Source organism: Nylanderia fulva, unplaced genomic scaffold (assembly GCF_048542155.1).
Source record: "Nylanderia fulva isolate GAGA-0341 unplaced genomic scaffold, ASM4854215v1 Scaffold86, whole genome shotgun sequence".
Lineage (NCBI taxonomy): Eukaryota > Metazoa > Arthropoda > Insecta > Hymenoptera > Formicidae > Nylanderia > Nylanderia fulva.
Window position 1 is genome coordinate 145,517 of NW_028190982.1, and position 24,196 is coordinate 169,712.

A 24,196-nucleotide genomic window follows, 5' to 3' on the forward strand; every position below is an offset into this window, starting at 1 on the left:
TTTTATTGCACTGCTTTATTCAAAAGAAATCTGCAGCTGAAGCACACAGAATTCTTGTTGAAACATATGGTGACAATGCTCTGTCGAATACGACATGCAGAGACTGGTTTAGGCGCTTTAAAAATAATGACTTTGACCTTGAAGATAAAGAACGTTCTAGAGCACCGACAAAGTTTGAAGACGAAGAATTGGAGGCATTGCTGTGTGGTCTCTAATGATGGACAATACTTTGAGTAAAGTTATTGTAAGCCTTATATTTTAAATAAATGTTTTTTTTTAACAAAAAAAACAGCGAGAACTTATTCAAGGACCTAATATATTACAACCTCCCAAAATATTTACTATCCCTCCTGAAACCCTGTATATATACATATATCAAATATTCAAAATTTCTAAATATGAGTACAAATGTTGGAAAATCTTCGGATTAAATTAACACCGGAAACAGTATTACGTAATGAAATTGATAGTCTCTCATAAATCACGGTATGGTAACTGGCAAAAATCTTGTCCTATCGCCAACTTTTGGTTCAAATCGTAAATTCACTTTTTCGCTAGCATCGTCACCAACTTCGAGAAAGGTATTCCAATCGACGAGAAAATATAGGCCGCTTCTTCGCTTAGTTGGTAAAACCGGATCTGGTGCACGAGTTGTACCACCAAAGGACTCCTCTAGCGCCGCAAGATTTACACTTGATGTTGATGACTCATCTGAGTTACTCTTCGCCGAATCTGGAGTTATTGGAGTTATTAGCGTAGTCGTCGGGGTCGTCGTCGTCGAGGAAACGTCTACAGATTCTGCCAATAACAAGATCCATGATAAAATTTCATATTTTGCGCATTTCACATCTCAAATAATTTTGAAAGGCATGCTTCACAATGAAGATTATGAAAAACGGTTAAAAGCATTATTAACAACACTAATAAATTTTGTGATTGTTAATATTAATCCCCCCTCCCCACCCCACCCCCACCCCACCCCACTCTCTCTCTCTCTCTCTCTCTCTCTCTCTCTCTCTCTCTCTCTCTCGCTAACTTAAAAAATAATTAATAATGTCAAAAGCATAAAATATATCGGTACAAAATCACATTTGTAAAGAAAACATTGGTAATAAAAAAAGGCGCCCAATATGGACTCACCAGTAGTCAAAATTTACCCATTGCAAACCTATGTAGAATCCTATGAAAAATTAACCAGATGCAAACCCATGTAAAATCGTACTTATGTAGAATCGTACTACAAAAGTAATGATATCAAAAACCTATATAGAGTCGTATAATGAACTAGTAAAAAATAACAAAATTTTAGTTAAAAAAACTTGGCGCGCTGCTAAATAATATCCTATAATGATATTAAAATTAAATTGTTACTTTAAAACTTATTGCAGTTAAAATATATTTTGTAGTTAAATTAATTAATGTTATTTTAAGGTGCATTGTAATTTTGAAACTTAGCAGCGCGCCAAATTTTTTTAACTAAAATTTTTTTTATTTTTTACTGGTTCATTATACGACTCTATATAGGTTTGCAACTTTAATTTTCCACTGGTACAAGTTTCTACTTTCACTTGGCGCAATTTTTTTATTTTTTATTTTTTATTTTTTAATATCATTACTTTTGTAGTACGATTCTACATAAGTACAATTCTACATGGGTTTGCAATGGTTAAATTTTTATAGGATTCTATCTATGATTCGCAACAAATTCAAGTCAGAATGCTATTCACAACATGTCGTACAACGCAAAAAAACATTTTTAAACATGTGAAATACACATAAATCAAAATATACAGGATGTCCAATAATAATCTCACCTCTGCAGGTTAAACTGATGTAGGAATAAAATCCTTTATCTTTTTTGCGATTTTGCAATAATTAATAAAATTAGTTCACATAATAAAAAAATTAATTCACAGAAGTGATGCGGTTATTATCGAACATCATGTATATATACGAATAAGAGGAAGCCTGCATGCAAACATTTGGTTTTAAGGATTGTTACTTTACAGATCAATTATACGCCAAAACACAAATCGAGAGTTTTTTCAGACGTTAAAATATATATATATATATATATATATATATATATATATATATGTATGTATGTATGTATGTATATAATGTCAATTATATATATAATTATAATTATATAATTTCAATTATATATTCTTATTTTATTATAAGGACACTAAATGTGCAATTAAATGCAATTTAATTTTGATTACCTGAATAAGATGTACTTATAATTCGAAATTATTATTATATGTATACATATATAATTGTTATTATATGTATACAGAGTGTCCAAAATATCGTCTGCCACACTTCAGGAGGTGATTCGAGACAAAAAAAAAAGAAAAAAAGTTATATAAACATAGGTCCACAAATAAGTCGTTTCCGAGTTATAATTTTTAGTCCGCTTGGCATCCCTCTTTTTTAATTTTTTCTCAAATTAACATTTTTAATTTTTTAATTTTTATTTGTTACGTTATTTAATTTTCAATTTTGATTTTTATTTAATTTTAAATTTTTATTTTAATTTTTTTTCAATTTTAATTTTTTTTAGTTTTTTTTCAATTTTTCGATATACTTTTAAATACGTTTACATTATCTTTAAAAAATATAAAATTTTAATTTTAAAAAAGGTTAAGAAAAAAGGATGCCAACGGACTATATAAATTACAATTTTTTTAACATAAAAATGGTTATAACTCGGATACGAACCTATATTTATATAACATTTTTTCTTCTTTTTCCGTCCTCAAATCTCTCGAAGTGTGGCAGGCGATTTTTTTGGACACCCTATATATTAATAAGTTTCTTAAAAAGTATATATTAAGGTTACGTTAGGTTATAGGCAGGGTTGGAAAGTAACGCGTTACTTGTAACGCAGTATCGGTACAGTTAACGGTGTTACAAATTTTATTTGTAACGGAAAAAGTAACTTCTTTACATTTTTTGGTAACTAGTAATTAATTTAACCGTTACTTTTATCGTTACTTTTTCCGAATTTATCGGTAATTATCTAGAGTAACTAGCAATGACCTATTTAACATAAAATGTTTAAAAATGTTTATTAAGTGTTTATTTTGATTTTTTTATTTAAAAAAATTTGTTTTATACAGGACAGCCCGTAGGAAATTACTGAAACTAATCAGCTGTCATTTTTTAATGCATGCAGTTATTGGAGAAAACAAAAATTGTGTTGAAAAAACGAAAGTCTGCAATTTTTAATAATGGATATAAATAAAATGTTTGTATACCAGATTATTTTATTGATAAAAAGTAATGAAAAAAGTGCTAATAATCATATAAAATTACATAAATTAATGATAAATATTTTCAACAGTGCCAGATTTAATAGCAGCTATTAAAAGGACCGTGCAATAACATTAAAAATGACATATTAAAAAGTTTTTATGAGTTTTCGTAAAAGACCAGAATTTTGTACAAATTCAAATAGTACGCACTTCGAAAATATTTATCATTAGTTTACATAAACTAATTTTTTTTTTCAATAAAATAAACTGGTATATAAACATTTTATTATTGTACATATAAGTTAATGTAATTGCATGCATTAAAAATGACAGCTGATTAATTTCAGTAATTTCCTATGGGACACCCTACATATAAGTTTATTATATATAAAAAAGAAAAAAATAACGAAAATTGTAACGACTCGTTACCTTTTAAATAACTGTAACGGTAACGAATTACTTTTTAGAAAAAAATAACGGTAACGATAACGAGTTACTTTTATAGAGTAACTTTTCCAACCCTAGTCATATATTACATTACCAAAATCTATTGCATCACATATTAAAATTGTAAATTTTTAATTGATTTGAAATATATAAGTAATGGAATAAACTGTACAATTATAAATCATATGTCTATTAACAATAAAATTTAAAGTACATAACATTATTTTTTACTAATCTCTACTTATTCATATTTTAAATTCAATCCCATATAGCACCATGTCCAAAATTGATGCCTAAGACATCTTTAAATGCTTTTAAGGCCTAGTTTATACCGATATACTTTGATACGCGTATTAATTAATTACAACTGACCAATCATAGTCATTCTATTCTTTAGAAGAATGGCTGTGATTCGTCAGTACGGCGTTTGATACGTGTATCAAATAATCGGTGTAAACTAAGCCTAAGATGTCTTTGAAATATCATATCATAAGATTTCTTAAAGATGTCTTAAAGATTTTGTAATGATGTTTTATGCCCCAATTTTAGACATGGTGCTATCTGGGATAGCATCCAAATTATGTTAAAAATATGTTAAATAATCAGTCAATTTATATCATTTTGATATACTAATATCTTTTATGCTATAAATTCGTAAAATTTTTTTCTCGTAATACAAAGTTAGATTCAAGCGGTTAAATAATTGGATAAATAAAGCACAAATTGAAGTGGAAGCGGAAGTTGTAGCTATATAAAGATCATGCTGAGGAGAGAGAGAAATGTAGCAAAATATGTAGATCTAATCTACTAAAAAAAATATAATTTAATCGAAAGATCGCCTAAACGTATCCTCTATATTGATTAGCATGCGCCTGATCCTTGTCAGACCCTGAATAAGTTGTTTAACCCAAGATTCCGATATGCCCAAAACGGATATCATAAATCTTTTTATACCGGTGGTTGTCGTCTTCGTGAGATCTTCATCGCCAATATTGATTGTCTTATTAGTAGTTTCTTTGGGGTTTTGTCTTTTCACTTCATTCTTTATGTCCTCATTATTGATCCTAATAAGCTCTTCTAAATATAATGGATCTGGACCATTCTTTAAAGTTTTTGTGTTTACGAGTAGATCATCGGCTATCCTTTGCACATCCTTCGAATTTGCCTTTCCCTCTTGAACAAATCTGTTAATAGTATCCAATAGCTCGTTGATCCTCATCCTTTGCCTCTCGTCTTTCACTTCGACTTCATGAGGTTTAAACACATGAAACTTGGTTGAGTCTTTTGGTTCTATAGCCTCCATTTTCGGTGTTGTTTTCGACACCTTGGGAGAAATAAGACCTATGTTCTCCAAAATTTTCCGCATATTATCCGGCACAACCTCAATTAACGATGGCCGTTCTGTCGTTCTCGGCGCCGACATAGCCTTTTTCTGCCTAGTATCACCAATGCCAAGACCGAACTTTGCTAAAAACTCTTTCATATCCTCATTTTTTATCTTAGATGTCGGTAATGGCTTAAAATTGGTATAGGAATTTGTGTTCATGGTTGTTCTAGGCGAAGACGTTGTAGTTGTTACCAGATTGGATGGATTTTGCAGACCAAATCGTTGAAAAAGTAACTGTACATCCGGCGTAAGATTGTTCATTCCTTTTCCAATCTCGAGGACGGGATTTTCAAAAGTATTTTGAGCAGTTATCGAAGATGAATCGGATCCAACACCCGTCAGACCGGAAATTGGCGTATAAACCAAGCCGTTGCTATTGGGAATCTCGGATTTGCTTTTCAATGATTGGTTTTTTCTAAATACTTCCTCCACATTCGTAGAATTTTCCGGTCGAAGTCCAATCGAGGCAAGCAATTCCATCACTTCTGGTCGCATCGTAGTTGTTGTGATTGTACGAGAGAGAAATCCTCCAGAATTCAAGCTATAAGTGGAATTGTATTTCAAATTTTCTGCAGAAGAGAGAGAAGAAGAAAGGAAAGGTATTAATGTTGTGTGTGTGTGTGATTGCTTGGTATCCGTCATTTGTATGTCATCTAAAGCGGATGTTTTCGCCGGTGTCGAACTTTCGGTCACACTTGGTGCGTTGTAACGCCATTGGTCAACAGATAAAACATTTTCCTTGTACTTGAAAGGACGAGATGTTTGTAACTCTATTAAATCGCTTGTCGAAGCATCTTCCTTAGAACTCGTCCTTGTAGGTTGCATCGTTGTTGTGCGAACGTGTTTTAGGTTTGTGTGAGCACTTGTACTGTACACTATGTGGACCTCTTTATTCCTAATTGATGAAGATTCTTCCCGAAATACTGGTTGTCTAGTAGTAGTAATTATGGGTGTCTCGCTGATTGCCTGTTGCTTTTGCAAATTATCGAAATTGAGACTAAATTTCACTGGGGCCGATTCAAGTTTCGGGGTTTCCTTCATCAATGGCATTTCCGAAAATTTATCCGTCTCTCTGTGATTTTTATATCGTATTTTCGGGAAGAAATCTTCTCTCTCCGAGACTTGTGTCGCTATTAAATTTTCAAAAGATTGTATTTCCTGCGTGGAGGATGCATCGGATTGTTCTTCGGTTTTCGACACTTTGAAATCTTCCGAATTAGAAGAAAAAGAGTCTGCGATTATTTTAACTATTGGCGGTTTCGTATATAAATCTTTAATATTTTCCTTTGCGTCTTTTGCATTGTACGGTAAAACTACCATCAACGCCCTTTCATAAATCTTTCTTGCTTTCTCGATTGTTTCCTTATTCTTGAGTGCCTCTGTATCTTTGGGCGATGTAATATTTAAAAGAATATCGACGATCTCACGTCTAGTGAGATGCGACAAAGTCGAATTCTGACGAATCAATTGTTCCACTTCGTTGATCGTTTGATTACTCAAGTTTTGAACTTCGATTCTTGATTTGTTTGTATGTGGAAGACCATTGCCATGACATAAACCAAAGGCGATCAGCATACACAATAATGCAATCTAAAAAAAATAACAGTTTCGAATTACATCTGAATTATGCGACAAAAATTATAAAAATAAATGCATGACATTTTTATTGTAATTATTATACAAATTTGAAAAAAAATTGCAATAAATTTTAGATAAAATATTATTAGTATTTTAACATCATTATGTGAAGTAATATTGTATAGTTTAGGTATCCAATACTTCAATGGTTTTCAGAATAGTTACATTATAAATTCAAAACACTAATATTAATCAAACTTAATCAACACTAAACTTAATCAAAATTAGTTTGTATCCAATACTTCAATGGTTTTCAGAATAGTTACATTATAAATTCAAAACACTAATATTAATCAAACATAATGAACTGTAACTAATATGAAGAAATAATGAACTGTAACTAATATTAATATAAAATTTTTTTAAATATGCTTAAATGTACCAAAAACATCACGTTTAACAAAAAACATTTTGAATAAAAATTTCTGGTTTTGAAGGGGAAAGAAATTGACGATATTACCTTTTTGTAAAGAATTATTTTCAAAATAATTTGAAGATCATTTATTAATAAAAGGCCTTAACTTTTTTATATAAATTAATATTCTTTTCATTGTAAATTAATTTCTCACAATATTTATTATAAAAAATTATAAGGATAAAATGGCCAAAAATTGAATAGTATATATTTTATGATTTAAGGGGATCCTAAATGATGTTTTTACCGACCGAATGCGAGAATATTTATTTTTTTCATATAACTTTTTATTGACTATAATGATCAATAAATCCTTTTCCACGATTAAAGTACTTATAAAAACGGACCGCGCTAGCTATGTTTGCATATATAAATCATATAAAAATCAAAAATTACAGTTTTGTTATCGGCTGCTTTGTGTCAGTTCGTAATAATACTTATTTAATAAAAAAAGTTTTGCAGTTTGTCTGTGCATGAAATATAGTATGCGCGGTAAGGATTATATGAAGAAATATTAGTAAGCAATTAAAAGTGAGATTGCAAGTCTAATAAAAAAGTTATATATAAAAAAACATTTCACGCATATGTGTGTGTGCAAATCGAGGCTGCGGAATAAAACAGAGCAGTAGATTAGTTGCGTGATATCGTGATAGATGGAGCTGCAACGTGTTTCTCTCTCTCTCTCTCTTTCTCTCGCTCTCTCTCTTTCTGTTTTTTATAAGGTCTGTTCGTTTTGGCTACACTGGCCACATTAGTTCAGAGGTTGTCTTTTTTGTTCGACATTGGAAGGAAAAAGATAACCTCTGAATTAGTGTAGCCAATGTATGCCATTATATATTTTATGTTTGATAATATAAATAATACATCAATTTTTTTCTATAAAAAACTATATATAAAACAGAAAAAATTTTGTGTTATTTATATTATCAAACACATGAAATATATAATGACATACAATTTTATTTTAATTATATTTGTATAATACAATAATATTCACATGATTTTTATAGATAATAAGTATATGCATTTATAATTTATAAAAACTAAATCTTATTTTTCATACATCGAAGTAATTCGAGTAATGATTTTACTGAAATATATATTTGATAGACATTGTGATTCTAACGAATTTTATTTGTTCGCATATACCTGTAAATTGTTATAAAAATTACTTTTACTGTAAATGTAAGATAAATTGTATGCAATCTATAAAACAAAAAGAGAGAGACAGAGAGAAAGAGAGAGAGAGAGAGAGAGAGAGAGAGCGAGCTTTTTTTTCTTTCCCGAAAATAGAGACATTCAATGCAAACGGTGAATTATTGTATATCTCTTTACGACACGTACAGCCGAGGAAAAATTTTTTATATATAATTATATAAAATAATTGTATAATTATACATATAATTTTGCGATTATATATGTATAAAATTATACAATTATTTTAATATAATTATATATAAAAAATTTTTTCCCGGGTTGTATGTGTCGTAAAGAAATATATGTATAATTGATCGTTTGCATTGAATGTCACTATTTTTTGAAAAGTAAAAAAAGAGAGCTCTCTCTCTCTCTCTCTCTCTCTCTCTTTCTTGATCCTTTATGCTTATTGTTAGTATTCTATCAATTAGTAATCAATGCAATCAATCATATCGTTTTACGGCAACAGCCAGTTACTCGTTCACTCACTCATTCATTCTTTTAAAATATGTCCATTTTTATACATAATTATGTAAATTTATATATAAAAAATAAGGGTGCATATATAATCATGTCAAATTTGTATATAAAACATATATATTTATATATATAAAGAAATACTTATTTATTACACTTGTATATATATATATATATATATATATATATATATATATAAATTTATATAATTATATATAACAAGCACTTTTACTTAATTATGTATAGACATATTTCATAATATAATTCTGCGATTATACGTATACTTTTATATATTTCTATATAATGTTATATTATTATATACACAAATTTTTGTCCCGGGGTATTTTAAACTTTTATTTTCTTTTTCTTTCCCCATTCTTGTCTGTCTTTACATGCATGTTATTATGTTGTATGTGTATCATGTATAATTTGGATTTGTATGTATGTTGAGAAGATTGGAATAGATAAAATTTTATTACTTCATGTTTTTATATTATAAATGCAGCTTTTTGTAAATATCCGAAATAAATAATTTTTCTACAAATATTTTAAATTTATCAAAATATTTTTTACTGCACAATTAGACTAATATATTTTGCATTATTCTATCTTTATTAATTTTTTTCATAATAAAATGGATTTTATTGAACAAATAATAAATATATAGTAAATAGAGAAAATATAAAATATCGAAAAGAATATATTCATATAAACATATATTTGTGAAATCGAAATTTTGTTAAAATTGACTTTCATAGAAATTGTATTTTATAAATTTAATTAAAAAAGCTGCATTTATCAGATAGAAACATAAAGTAATAAAATAATATATTCCAATCTTCTCAACACACACACACACACACACACACACACACACACACACACACACACACGCACACAACTTCTTATAACAAATGTTATATAAATTATACATATACAGGATGTAACAACGATCATATATCAGGAGTTTTTAGAAGAAAATACGTATTTTATTGAAAAATGTTTTATTACCAAAGTTATAAGGGTTACTTATCATTACATAGTAGTATTAGTATTATGTTGAATAGCATTATCAAAGTCACATAAAGATTATTTGGAAATAATGGAAACCCTCATTTTTTATTGCATGTACATACATGTAAGCTTACTTTGAGAGCTTTCTAAATAAATTTTTCATTCTGTGCATGCAATAAAAAATGAGGGTTTCCATTATTTCCAAATAATCTTTATGTGACTTTGATAATGCTATTCAACATAATACTAATACTACTATGTAATGATAAGTAACCCTTATAACTTTGGTAATAAAACATTTTTCAATAAAATACGTATTTTCTTCTAAAAACTCCTGATATATGATCGTTGTTACATCCTGTATATGTATAATTTATATAACATTTGTTATAAGAAGTTGTGTGCGTGTGTGTGTGTGTGTGTGTGTGTGTGTGTGTGTGTGTGTGTGTTGAGAAGATTGGAATATATTATTTTATTACTTTATGTTTCTATCTGATAAATGCAGCTTTTTTTAATTAAATTTATAAAATACAATTTCTATGAAAGTCAATTTTAACAAAATTTCGATTTCACAAATATATGTTTATATGAATATATTCTTTTCGATATTTTATATTTTCTCTATTTACTATTTATTATTTGTTCAATAAAATCCATTTTATTATGAAAATAAATTAATAAAGATAGAATAATGCAAAATATATTAGTCTAATTGTGCAGTAAAAAATATTTTGATAAATTTAAAATATTTGTAGAAAAATTATTTATTTCGGATATTTATAAAAAGCTGCATTTATAATATAAAAACATGAAGTAATAAAATTTTATCTATTCCAATCTTCTCAACATACATACAAATCCAAATTATACATGATACACATACAACATAATAACATGCATGTAAAGACAGACAAGAATGGGGAAAGAAAAAGAAAATAAAAGTTTAAAATACCCCGGGACAAAAATTTGTGTATATAATAATATAACATTATATAGAAATATATAAAAGTATACGTATAATCGCAGAATTATATTATGAAATATGTCTATACATAATTAAGTAAAAGTGCTTGTTATATATAATTATATAAATTTATATATATATACATATATATATATATATACAGGGTGTTCGGTAACTAACGGACCAACGATCACAAATTGGATTCTTTGGTCAATTTGGGAACGATTTTTCCTCAGCGAAAATGTCAAAAAAGGTCATCATTTTTTACAACTTTCCAATATTTGTCATTATGTATCTTTATAACTAAGCCTCAAATTAAAATTGTATTATAGTAAACTCTACCTGAAATTAACTGAAGAATGTAATTATGTTAGACTTTGAACTCCAAAACGTTTAGTTTTCAAAAAACCCATTTTTTTCAATCGCTTATAACTCGAAAATTATTGACTTCTCAACATTTTTGCTGAGGAAAAATCATCATCTTTTCACCTACCCTACAACCCCTCAACGGTTGGCACCGGAGTTCCCGAACACCCTGTATATATATATACAAGTGTAATAAATAAGTATTTCTTTATATATATAAATATATATGTTTTATATACAAATTTGACATGATTATATATGCACCCTTATTTTTTATATATAAATTTACATAATTATGTATAAAAATGGACATATTTTAAAAGAATGAATGAGTGAGTGAACGAGTAACTGGCTGTTGCCGTAAAACGATATGATTGATTGCATTGATTACTAATTGATAGAATACTAACAATAAGCATAAAGGATCAAGAAAGAGAGAGAGAGAGAGAGAGAGAGAGAGAGCTCTCTTTTTTTACTTTTCAGAAAGTAGTGACATTCAATGCAAACGATCAATTATACATATATCTCCTTACGACACATACAACGCGGGAAAAATTTTTTATATATAATTATATTAAATAATTGTGTAATTATAATTTTGCGAAAAATAACAAAAATTGGGTACATGCTAAAAATGTAGCATGTAGACACCCTATATATACATATTTGTTAACAAAATCGTGTGCGCGCAATGACATATATTTGCGCGGGATGGTTCACTTGTCACGCGGTACGTACTATACGTGCTTACACGCAGTGCGCGACTCGACCGTTATAACGTGTGATAACGTGTCGAATATTGTGATAGATAGACATACTGTGATATTTTAAAAGTGATATTTTTATATTTATTAAATATATAGTGTATAATGGGTGCAAACAAAAATAAACGTTTGCCCCTATCTGGTCGCAGATTGAGTAGAAAGGGAGCATGTTTTAAAAGGTTAGTATTATGTCATATCATAAAATTGATTCAATATCAGAATTACTGTTACATACAGCACAAATACACAAAATATTACATACCTATTTATTATGCACATAAATGTATATAACGATTAGATAGACAAAAAGAAAAAGAAATATATATATATATATATATATATATATATATATATAACATTATAAACAGTACAAATAAACATTAATTATATACATCTATTTGTTATACACATACATGGATATAATGAATAAATTAATAGATACAGAAAGCTGAAGAAAAAAAAGAGAAAGATAGTGAGTATGAGTTCTCTAGCCTCTTTACATTATAAATATATATCATAAAGCAATATATATATGTATATATACATACACACATACATGTATACATACATAATAATATATTGCTTGTCGACGTTTATAAAAAGGCTCACTCGTTCGCTCTCTTTCTATTTATTTCTTTTTTCTTCTATTTCTTTTTTTTTGTATATCTAATCGTTATATACATTTATGTGCATAATAAATAGGTATGTAATATTTTGTGTATTTGTGCTGTATGTAACAGTATTATGTATGCTGTATGTATTATATATATATATATATATATATATATATATATATATATATATATATTATAATAGTGCGCATGATATTTGAGACGTTTCTGATAATTAAAAAATTTATATTGTACAAATGAATTTGTTTCAAAGCTATTACGTAACAGAAAAATTTAAAAAAAAATGTTTTCATAAAAAATGAATGTCATAATTTTTTTTTAAATAAAAGCATCATATTCAATCTAAATCAATTTGTTACAATATTCTGCATCAAAAATTATAAAGATAAAATTGTGAAAAAGTGAAAAGTTTACGAGATATTTGAGTTTTAGAGAAAATATGTAGCTGCTGGTTTACAATTTATATCTTTATTTATATCTGTGTTTTCTTTACACCAATTGATTTAAAATTGGAATAAAATAATCAGAAAATGATTTCATGAGATATTTCATAGTTTATGTACATTATGAAAGTATAATATATCTCATAAGCTATTCGCTTTTTTTGGCCATCCTACATTACAACTTATGCAGAATATTGAGAATCGATTTATATAAAAAAATATGATTTTATTAAAAAAAATTCAAGGTAACACTAATTTTTTTTATAAAAATTTTTTTTCCTCATTTTTTATTGCTTGTAATAGATTGCACAAAACAGATCAATTTTTACAATATATATTTTTTTCTAAACTGTTGCAAACATTTCAAAAATCGTACGTATTGTTATGCTGAACATCGTATTAATATATATATATATATTGATACATATATATTGATATATATAGTTGGTGTAAAGAAAACACATATTTACCTTTAAAAAAAATATGAAAATTGCAATAAGCAGTTAGATAATTTTTCTTTAAGACAACTATGTGTTTTCTTTACACCAATTGATTCGTCTCATTATTCTGTGCATAAAAGTATTAAGGTATGATAATCGAAAAATGAATATTTCCCAAGATATTTTCTATTTTATGTCAAAATACTGCAAATTTGCAGCCTTATAACTCGAAAAATACTTAATGAAAAAATATTTTATTGTAGTGTTTTGGAAAGATCTTAAAGTCAGCTATAAAAGTATGCAAGAAAAAATATAGTGTTCTATTTAAGAAATTGAAGTTGACCGTCACGTAACCTTCAAATGGCTATTCAAGGTCAAATCAATGACACCATCTCATGTCCCCCTTGAAACTATACAACTTTTATCTGAAACATTTTTGTCTTAAACTTTTGAATTTTGAGAAATTTTAGTGCAAAGATTAAAATGGTTTACCCTGTATATAAACATATATATACATATATATATATATATATATATATATATATATATTTGTATGTATGTATGTATGTAGGTGTAATTTTATAAGAACATTCAAATAGACGTTTAAAATGCAATTTTTATTTTTATTTTTAATTTTTATTTTAATTTTTTTTTATTAAAATGCAATTCTCAATTTTTTTTATCTGAAAGATAATGCAATCCTTTGTTTATTTTTTCATGTATAATTGATAATTATTATTATAGTTTTTATAGTAGTTAGTGCCAGAGGCGGTCTATTCGTGTGCTGGTTTAAAAAATAATTCCAGAGGCGATCTATTCGTGTGCTGGTTGTTTTAAAACTGTAATTCCAGAGGCGATCTATTCGTGTGCTGGTTGTTTTAAAACTGTAATTCCAGAGGCGATCTATTCGTGTGCTGGTTGTTTTAAAACTGTAATTCCAGAGGCGATCTATTCGTGTGCTGGTTGTTTTAAAAAATAATTCCAGAGGCGATCTATTCGTGTGCTGGTTGTTTTAAAAAATAATTCCAGAGGCGATCTATTCGTGTGCTGGTTGTTTTAAAAAATAATTCCACAGGCGATCTATTCGTTTGCTGATAACTGTACAAAATATTTTACCCCAGATGCAGTTTGCATGTGCGCAAAATTCTCAGAAGCGATATTGCAATGTTGAAACTTTATAACTTATCATGTGATAGTGACTTTCACGTAATCTTTATGACTGTGCAAGGTCAACACTAATGGTACTATTTTATAGTTCCTTTGAAACCGTATAACTTTTGTTGTTTTATTATAAAATGCATTGAAACAAAGAGATATTAGGGGTAGTAAAAATGGGACACCTTGTATAAATACACACACACATACATATGTGTATATGTATGTGTAACAACCTGTGTATATATAATTTTTATATAATTATAAATTATATAAAATGGGACACCCTGTATATGTATGTGTGTGTCGATTGACAACTTTTTTATTGCGACATCTGTAGAGTTTTGTCGATAATTATATTTAAAAAATCTTCATTATCGACCCTATCGGAGTTCGCCCGTGCATTTAGGATCCCCTTAAGTTTGATATAATATTACATAAATTGATGATTTACATAAAATTAAATATCTAAAATATTCATTTTTCAAGAACAATCAATTGTAAAAAAATACATAGTTGTTTATAAAAAATGTGTGTAATTTGCAACTAGCAATATATATTTTTATTTATATATTTTTTAAATAACTATGTATTTTCTGTTGACGCCAATTAATACTTCTTATTTTTCTGTGCATAAAAGTTTCAATTAAAATCAACGAAACGTGAGATCGACGAAAAGTAAATATTTTATGAGATATTTCATATATGTAAATAATACTATGTAAAATTATGTCAAACTTAAAATATCTAGTAAACTATATTCACTTTTTGGCTAGCTTATTCTTATAACTTTTTATAGTAAATATTACGAAAAATTAATTTATATAAAAAAATTGGGGTAGTTCCATTTAAAAAAACTTAAATGACCATCAAATAATCTTTAAAATCGCTCTTAGAAAAAACAATAGCACCAACTTCTTTTCCTCTAAAAATCAAAAAACTTTTATTCAAAATATTTTTTTTTGAAATTCAACGTTTTTGATATTTTTTAAAATAGAACACTTTATATAAAATGTACATTTAGCTCCACAATATTTCTAATTTTTTTATTTTCAAGCTTTACTATATTTTTTGCTAATAATAAAAATGCATTGAATTTAATATTGATACCTTTTAATAAGAATAGTTTAGAAGAATTTTTGAAATTGTATAGAAGAGACTGGGGACAAAAGTAATATTTTTTGTATTTTAAGTCAGTTATCAATTACCTTTAGAGATATATCACAGAAATGATTATATCTTAAGATACTTCATTTATTGGTCTATTATTATACCTATGTTTCATCTTCGAATGATAGGTATTTAAAAAGCTACTTTAACTTTCCACAAGTGCATTTTTTGTTACTTTCATCCTGGGGGCCTAGGACGAAAGTAACACAGTATAAAAATAGAAGCATTATAAAAAATTAGTTCTTATTTTAGAATATACAATAAAAAGACGATTATTTATTAAATATTAAATAATTTTTATAAAAATCAAAAAATAAAACAATTAATTATTATTATCTTCTTTGAAAAACTTAAATGTTCTTTATTAAGCAATAAAATAATTATATTTAAAATCACAGCAGTTTTATAACTTTTTAACTCTAAATAAGTTTACCTATTTATACAAAAAAGATCAAGATATCGATATCTGCTCCAAATCACAATTTTATTTAAGAATATTCTGTGGTGCAAATACTGTGTTACTTTTGTCCCCGGACACATTTTTTGAAATAAAAGCATTACAATCAGAAAACGACGCAAGACTTATCGAAATCAATTACAGAAATTTATAAATACATTTTAGAAGAATGCACCAGCAAATAATTACATCGATATATACACTTTAATTAGTACAACCAGCGCAAGATCATTTTACAACGACTAGTTGAGAGAAAAGAGAATTGGAATATACTTATTTACTGTCTTAATATAAATTATTTAACACGTTGTGTAGGCTGGCAGGAGGCTTGTTACTTTCATAACGTTGTTACTTTTATCCCCAATCTTCCCTATATAAATATATTTTTGCACTATAATATAATAATTTTTAATTAATTTCTAGAAATTTTTTTGTAAAAATTAAGAAGTCCTATTTGCAATTAATTAAAATTATTAGAATATATTTATAATAATTAGATAATTTAGTATACATAAAATTAATTAGAATAATATAAGTATACATAGAATGTTCGTTTTTTTCGTTATTTAAATATTTTTAAAATCGATTAATTTCTAAATTGAAGAAAAGAACCTATATAATCAAAAATTTCTTGAAAGAACTTTAAGAACAACGGGCGAATAAATATATACATATATATCGAATTTTATAAAAAAAATAAAAACTAGTACTAATAAAAATTTGTACTAACAAAATTAATTATATTAAATTAATTATATTAATTTTATTAATTATAAAATTATTTTACAGTAAGAACATTTATTAATTTATATTAGATTTACTTTATCTACCTATTTTATTTTAACTCATAATTATATGTACAAATTATTTATATTTTGTGTTAGAATTTTATTTATATATTTCACTGATAGTTGCTTTATTAATATATAAATTATTTAGAATAATTATATTTTACATATTCAATTATTAGTTTTTATAGTTAAATGAATATACTTTCATATTGAAAAAAAATGCAAAATTATAAAATTTTATAATAAATATAATAAAATTTACTCTGAAATAAATAATAATGATCTTAAATAAGTCTTCCCTATATTAAACATGGTTGTTTAAACAATGATATTTCTAATTTTTTGTTAGATGTAAGATTAATAGAAAATTGATGCACATATTTTAAAATTTGTGACATAATATTGAATAATATAATTTTAAAATTAATTTTTATTCAAATATCTTAATAAATTAATAATACATGAATTTTAAATCGGCCAATAGAGCCAAAGCGCGAAAAATCATTCTTCGGAACTGTATCTCTTGGTTTGAGATTACTAAGTTTCATATATAAATTAATCCCGAACTTACATATGGAGAAAAATAGGCCAGAAAAATATAGGTCCAAAAAGTCGCTGAAGCGGAAACCTATATTTTTCTCGCCTATTTTTCTCCATATGTAAGTTCGAGATTAATTTATATATATGGAACTTAGTAATCTCAACCAAGAGATACAGTTCCGAAGAATTAATTTTTCGCGCTTGGGCTCTATTGGCCAATTTAAAATTCATGTATTATTAATATTATTAATATTGAGAGCCGACATATATTTCTTATCTGATCTTAATAAATCTTTTCTTGCAGATATTTGCATGTATACTTACATAGATGCCCTATAGATATGAGAAATCATCTTATATATATTAATAATATGTGTGTAAGCAAAACGATTACGCAATTAAACCAAAGAAGAAGTCAAAGATATATGCTAGTTATACTTTTCATATTCATGAGCAGTAGTTGCAAAATGAGCCTTGACTAGATCGCTGATGTCAAAGAAAGTTGATTAACTTTCACACAGTCTGTATCCTTTCATAACATCTATAACGCGTATGTGCATAGTTTCTATTTCGTCAGATGTATGAAATAATCCAACTTGCATCCATGAAATATATCTACAGAATTTTTGAATTGATTTATATTGAATTATATTGAATCTTCAAAATGTTTGATATATAAATAACTAAGGATATAAAAGTCATTATGAATTAGAGGCTTTAAGATAATAATATATAAATTTCTTATTAATTAATTTTTAAAATAAATTTTTTTTTTAATAAATAACTTTTTTTAATAATTAATTAGCAACAATTAGGCTTTAAGATAATAATATATAAATTCCTTATTAATTAATTTTAAAAATAAATTTTTGTTTCAATAAATAACTTTTTTTAATAATTAATTAGCAACAATTATAAAATCTTTCCAAGAATACTCAAAATTATCTTAATAATATATATATATATATATATATATATATATATGTGTGTGTCAAAAAATCATCTTTTGCTACCTTCTTACATAATCTCTATTAAACTTTAATGAAATGTCAAATACTATTGTAAAAAATGACTATTAATTCCAAACGCATTGCACAATGAATTCTTTACAATATATACGTCAAAGTCAAAGTAATTCGTATTGCATAACATAATTCCTTCTAAAAAACTACGATTTTAGGTTTCTAATAACACTACTTGTTTCATGTAAAAATAATATATGTATATAATTATGTGGTATCTCGTATGGAAAAAACTACAAGAATACAAAAAACTACTAGCATAATAATAGTTCTTCAATAACATATTATTGAAAAATTATTATTAATGATAAATTTTTTTCATATTCTTGTAGTTTTTTCCGTATATGAAATATGCAATTAAAAAGCAAATCAATATAAGCTTCTGAAAATAAAACTAATTTCCGCCTAATTGATTGAGGCAGAAATTCGACAACTAAATTAACAAGAAATTATAATCATTTCGATGTATGATTTCCAGCGGAAAAATATGGCATCAAAACAAAAATATTTGTAATATATACCAATCTTCACAAATCTAATTGATGGTTAGCTTTTCTATTGTCAATATTTTCGTTGTTTTATATAATTTTTCAACTTTGAATCATACATCATGCTTGAGAAATAATCACGATTACAAGATAAGAAAACTTTATTTAACGAGCGTAACAGCAAAAATGTCACCGGAAACTATGCAACTTTCACAATCTGCCATAGTGCAATATTGAAAAATATTTATTTTTGCTGAAAAAGATTATAAAGTTTACGCATTTATTGTTATAAATGCTATATAAAACATATCAACGCAATTAATGATTATATATACATATACATATATATATATATATATATATATATATATATATGTATATATAATCATTAATTGCGTTGATATGTTTTATATAGCATTTATAACAATAAATGCTATATACACATGTATAGATATGTTTAAATCTCATATTAAAAATGTTCTGAATAACAAAGTGAAGAATAAAAGTGATACAATGTTTACAAATAATAACATTTGAGTCAATTCTTAATTCTATTTGAAATGTACTATTTAAATTTTAATAATTTAAAACATGTATAAAGTGCCTTTAAATAACATTTGTACGTTATTGTTGCTTTAATTGTTTTATGATGATCTTAAAAAAATAAAACTTGAATGTACATAAAAATATAGCGCAATATTTAGTCATCGTACAAATACAATATACTTATTAAAAAAGCATTATTCTGCAACAATTATATTTAGATATGCGACATTTTTAAGTATCTCTAAATATTTTTTAAATTATACATTATAATTTCAATAACATTCGCTATATATTACAATATTGTAATGTATATTGTAATGTAAATACAAAGTTTTAAAGTGTCAAGAAACAATTTAATTTTTCACTTGACATTTATTTTTATGCTTGTAAAAAAATCGCCTTTCCAATTTATTTATTTTTATTATTTATTATCTTTTATTATTTTTTATTTCAAAATTTTAATAACTTTTATTATATATTTATTATTATTATTTATTTATTATTTAATATTTATTATTTATTATTTTTATTATTTATTATTTATTATTTTATTATTTTTACTATTTTTATTAATTATTTATTTTATTTCAATTTTTAATTGATTTATTATCACAATGTAAATCACTTTTATTAATTTTTGCAACTACACAAATATCAAACTAGCATATATATATATATATATATATATATATATATATATATATATATATAATATGTCAAATTCGTGCACAAAAATTGGCATTATTCCATTGCTTTGTCAAGGATAGAAAATGCACTTGATGTTCACTTGACAAAATACTCGAAAACTCACCATTATGCTAACCAATCGTCCGGACACGTAGTCGACAACTGACTGAACGGCTTATAAGACCTACTTTCAAACTCTCTCTCTGTCTTATTCTCTTTAGTCGCCTTGACGTATGACCGCGCGTCGACGACCCGTTCGTTTTGCCGATCGGATGAACCATTAAAATTGAAAAGCTATTGAATTTCAGAAGAGCATCGATATGCAGAAGTGTAAAATACTCGATGTAACATCGAACATTCTATGATGAGATAAATGTGCATCTTTCTTCCATAACATAAAAATATAATATCTCATATATACAGGTTGGATAAAAACAAATTAATAATTAGTTAAAAGTTAAAAAAAGGTTGAAAAGTTAATAATTTTTAACTAAGCTTAATTAATTTAAAATGTATTAATTTTTAACTTCAATATTTTTGATCTTATAAACTTTTATTATATTATTTGACTTTTATTATTTTACTTATATTATTTAACTTTCTCCCTAAATTTTTTTTATCTCTAAATACCATTATTGTTTTTTACATTAAATTAAAATATTGTTAATTTTTATGTTCATTTATTGTCATCAGTTGTAATTACCAAAAAATATATTTCTATATAAAAATCAAAATTTCTTTGTTATTTGTTATTATATAAAATTAAAAACAAAATTTAATATCTAATCTAATTTAATATAAATAATGTTTTTGAAAATTAACTTTTTTTATTTAACTTTAGTTAATTTAATCTTAACTTTAACTGAGTTAATTTTTTGTTCATGCAAACTTAATTTTGGACTAAATTAATTTTATAAGCAACTAACTTTAACTTAACTTATTTTTAAAAAATTATTAACTTATCCAACCCTGTATATATAGAATGTTTATATATCTCATATACGTGATTTAAATGTACATTGTAATAAAAAATAAGTACAAAAATGTAAAATGCTTATATTTTGTATTTTGCATTTAAGATACATTTTTCCAAAATATTTTACATTTTTATTTAAATAAATTTAAATTTTTATTAACTATTTTCTATTTCAAATGCATTTTTCTCACAAATTAAAAATTCATTGAGATATCAATAATATATGTATACCACGTCCTCATTATGATATTACTGGTTCTAATTATGAAAAGAAAATGAGACACTCTCTCTTTAAAAAAAACTTGTTTTTCTGAAAGAACGTTTCACTTCTAAAAAATATTGTAATTAAAATATCATTGTAAAAAAATAACTGAACGTCTGTAAACAATATAAATAAACATTTTTTTATAATTTTATATGTAAATGTTTATGTACTTTAATTTTTGTAATTCAAATTTATATTATAAAAAATAAGAATTTATAAGTATAAGAAATAAGATATATATATATATATATAAATAATAAGAGGAATATAAATAATAAAAAATTAGAATTTAAATATATGCATGTATAAATAAATTTAAATATAAATTTAAAAAATTATATTTTCAATTATACATTATATATATACAAGTATACACTATTACTCCATTTGATATACATTAATCTGATATCAATATATTGTAATCAAAGATGTGCAAAAATGGGTATCCACTTATATTTCAAATATAAAATATTTTAAAAAATTATTTTAAAAATATCTATTTTCCTTTTTCTATTTTAAATGGATATCTAAAAAGCATTTTGCATTTTATATTTGAAATATAAGTGGATACCCATTTTTGCACATCTTTGATTACAATATATTGATATCAGATTAATGCATATCAAATAGAGTAATAATGTATACGTGTCGAATTTTTCAAATAGAAATGAAACAATTTACTTTTTTTCAAACAAAATTTATTTATTCAAAATAATTACATACAGCCTGAATACACTTTTGTCAAAAATTTTCAAATAAATAAATCCCTTTCTTGAAAAAATCCATAGATTTTGAATCGATAAATTCTATGCTTTATTTTATTTTTGTACTGACTTTTTATTTCAAAAATTTTTTTATAATTTAAACGTTTAAAAAAATGAAACTCAATTAGAATTTAATAAGTATATAGAGAATATATGTATTTTTAATGGACATATTTCTACAAATCTTAATACAATTGAGATAAAACTTGGTATCTTAGGGATTTTTGAGATCATAGATTATTATGTTTTGAGGTTAAAGATCGACACGAGGTCACAGTCATATACACAGGTCTGGAAACTCTCATGGTGGGGGTAAGGCTCTTAATGAATGTCAAAAGTTTCTTGAGTTAACCGCTAGCCGTATGGCACTGTGATCGCATAGTAAGAGTTCTTTTTTTTTTAAATGACTATATATCATAACTCATATATCATATCTGTTTAATTAAAATTTCATTAAAATGCCGTCGGAATGTGTTGTGCCGAATTGTACAACAAATAAATATAAGGTGTATGCGTAATAACATATAAATATATAACGTGTAATAATATATAAATATATATTATTTAATACCGATATTTTTGTTATTTATGTACAATTCTTGAAAATATTTGCATATGTGCAAATATATATAATAAAAATATATATTAATATTATTTTTATTGATATTGATATGCAATATGATAGAGTTATATCTAAAAAATATTTATAAAATTATATTTAAAACATCATGCACTTAATATAAAAAATTATATTATTTTTAACCACAAAACTTTAAAAATACTTTAAGAATATCAATAAAAATATCAATAAAATTTCTTATGCATATACTTATATGCATCTGTTAATTTGTACAGATATAAACTCTTTACTCAGCGATCACAGCGCTCTGCGGATTTATGAACCACAAATCATGACATTAAGAGCCTTACCCCCACCATGAGAGTTTCCAGACCTGTGTCAGAGAGAAGAATGAGAGAGGCCACGCCGCCGTTTTTCGTCAAACGCTTTTTCTAGGCTGCTCACTAGCGTCACGTACATCCATTTTACGAGCGTCTGGAACTACATGGCCACATCCACTTTCGATGTCGGTAAAAGAGCCAAATTTAGTTCATGTCCGTGCTACATCCACAATTGATAGACCAGAATACGACGAAGATCAGAGTTCAAGACCATATGTTTTCTTTTTTTTTTTTTTTTTTTCAGAATTGTAAATGAATAAAAAATAAGAAATAATAAATCAATTGTATTTATAAAATATTTTCAATAATTTTATATTCATTTACAAAAATAACATCCCTGAAAATTAAATTGATTGCACAAAAAATATAAAAAAAAATAAGAAAATAAATATTGAAAATAAAATAAATATATTTGTATAAAAATAACAAAAAATTAACATAATATTATAAAATAAAAATAATAAAAAAAATAAAACTTATGGAAAATAATTTATCATAAAAAAAAATTTCTATAATAATATATATTTAAATGAAATTAAATGAATAATTAAATATACTTTATACTTTAAATTATACAAAAATTGTTATATAATATAATATATGTATATTAATATTTTTTATTTAATACATATACCACGTGTACAAAAATGTATATATATATATATATATATATAAGGTGTCCCGAATTTTGCGAATTAAAGTACCATAGAAAGAAAGTTTCTCGAAAAAGTAAATTATGAAAATTGCATGGCAAATGCTCGTGTACAGATATACACATGCGCATACGCATACACACACTTCGATATTGAGATATCCGTAAGAATCTGTAAGAATTTTCGGAAAGAACATCTGAATGTGTGGTAGGGTAGAGGAGGGAAGAGATCATATTGCGAGCAATTGCGAGTCGACGTATCACTCGCTATCTTGATAA

The 24,196-nt window shown here is 25.5% G+C and overlaps 2 protein-coding genes across 2 annotated transcripts in view; one reads left to right on the forward strand and one right to left on the reverse strand.

The window, feature by feature from the left end:
* On the reverse strand, positions 1-20,459 carry LOC114933031 (uncharacterized). Its single transcript, XM_085489500.1, has 3 exons — positions 20,425-20,459; positions 4,662-6,684; positions 1-798 (listed from the first exon to the last, which is right to left on the reverse strand). The coding sequence occupies exons 1-3, from the start codon at positions 20,425-20,427 to the stop codon at positions 482-484; spliced, it is 2,343 nt and encodes a 780-aa protein (XP_085345626.1). The 5' UTR covers positions 20,428-20,459; the 3' UTR covers positions 1-481.
* Positions 11,609-24,196, forward strand: part of LOC114933970 (uncharacterized) — a 19,250-nt gene continuing 6,662 nt past the window's right edge. The window contains exon 1 of the mRNA XM_085489501.1: positions 11,609-12,108. Coding sequence (XP_085345627.1) covers positions 12,035-12,108 — 74 coding nt within the window. The 5' untranslated portion in view covers positions 11,609-12,034. The remainder of the gene's footprint in view (positions 12,109-24,196) is intronic.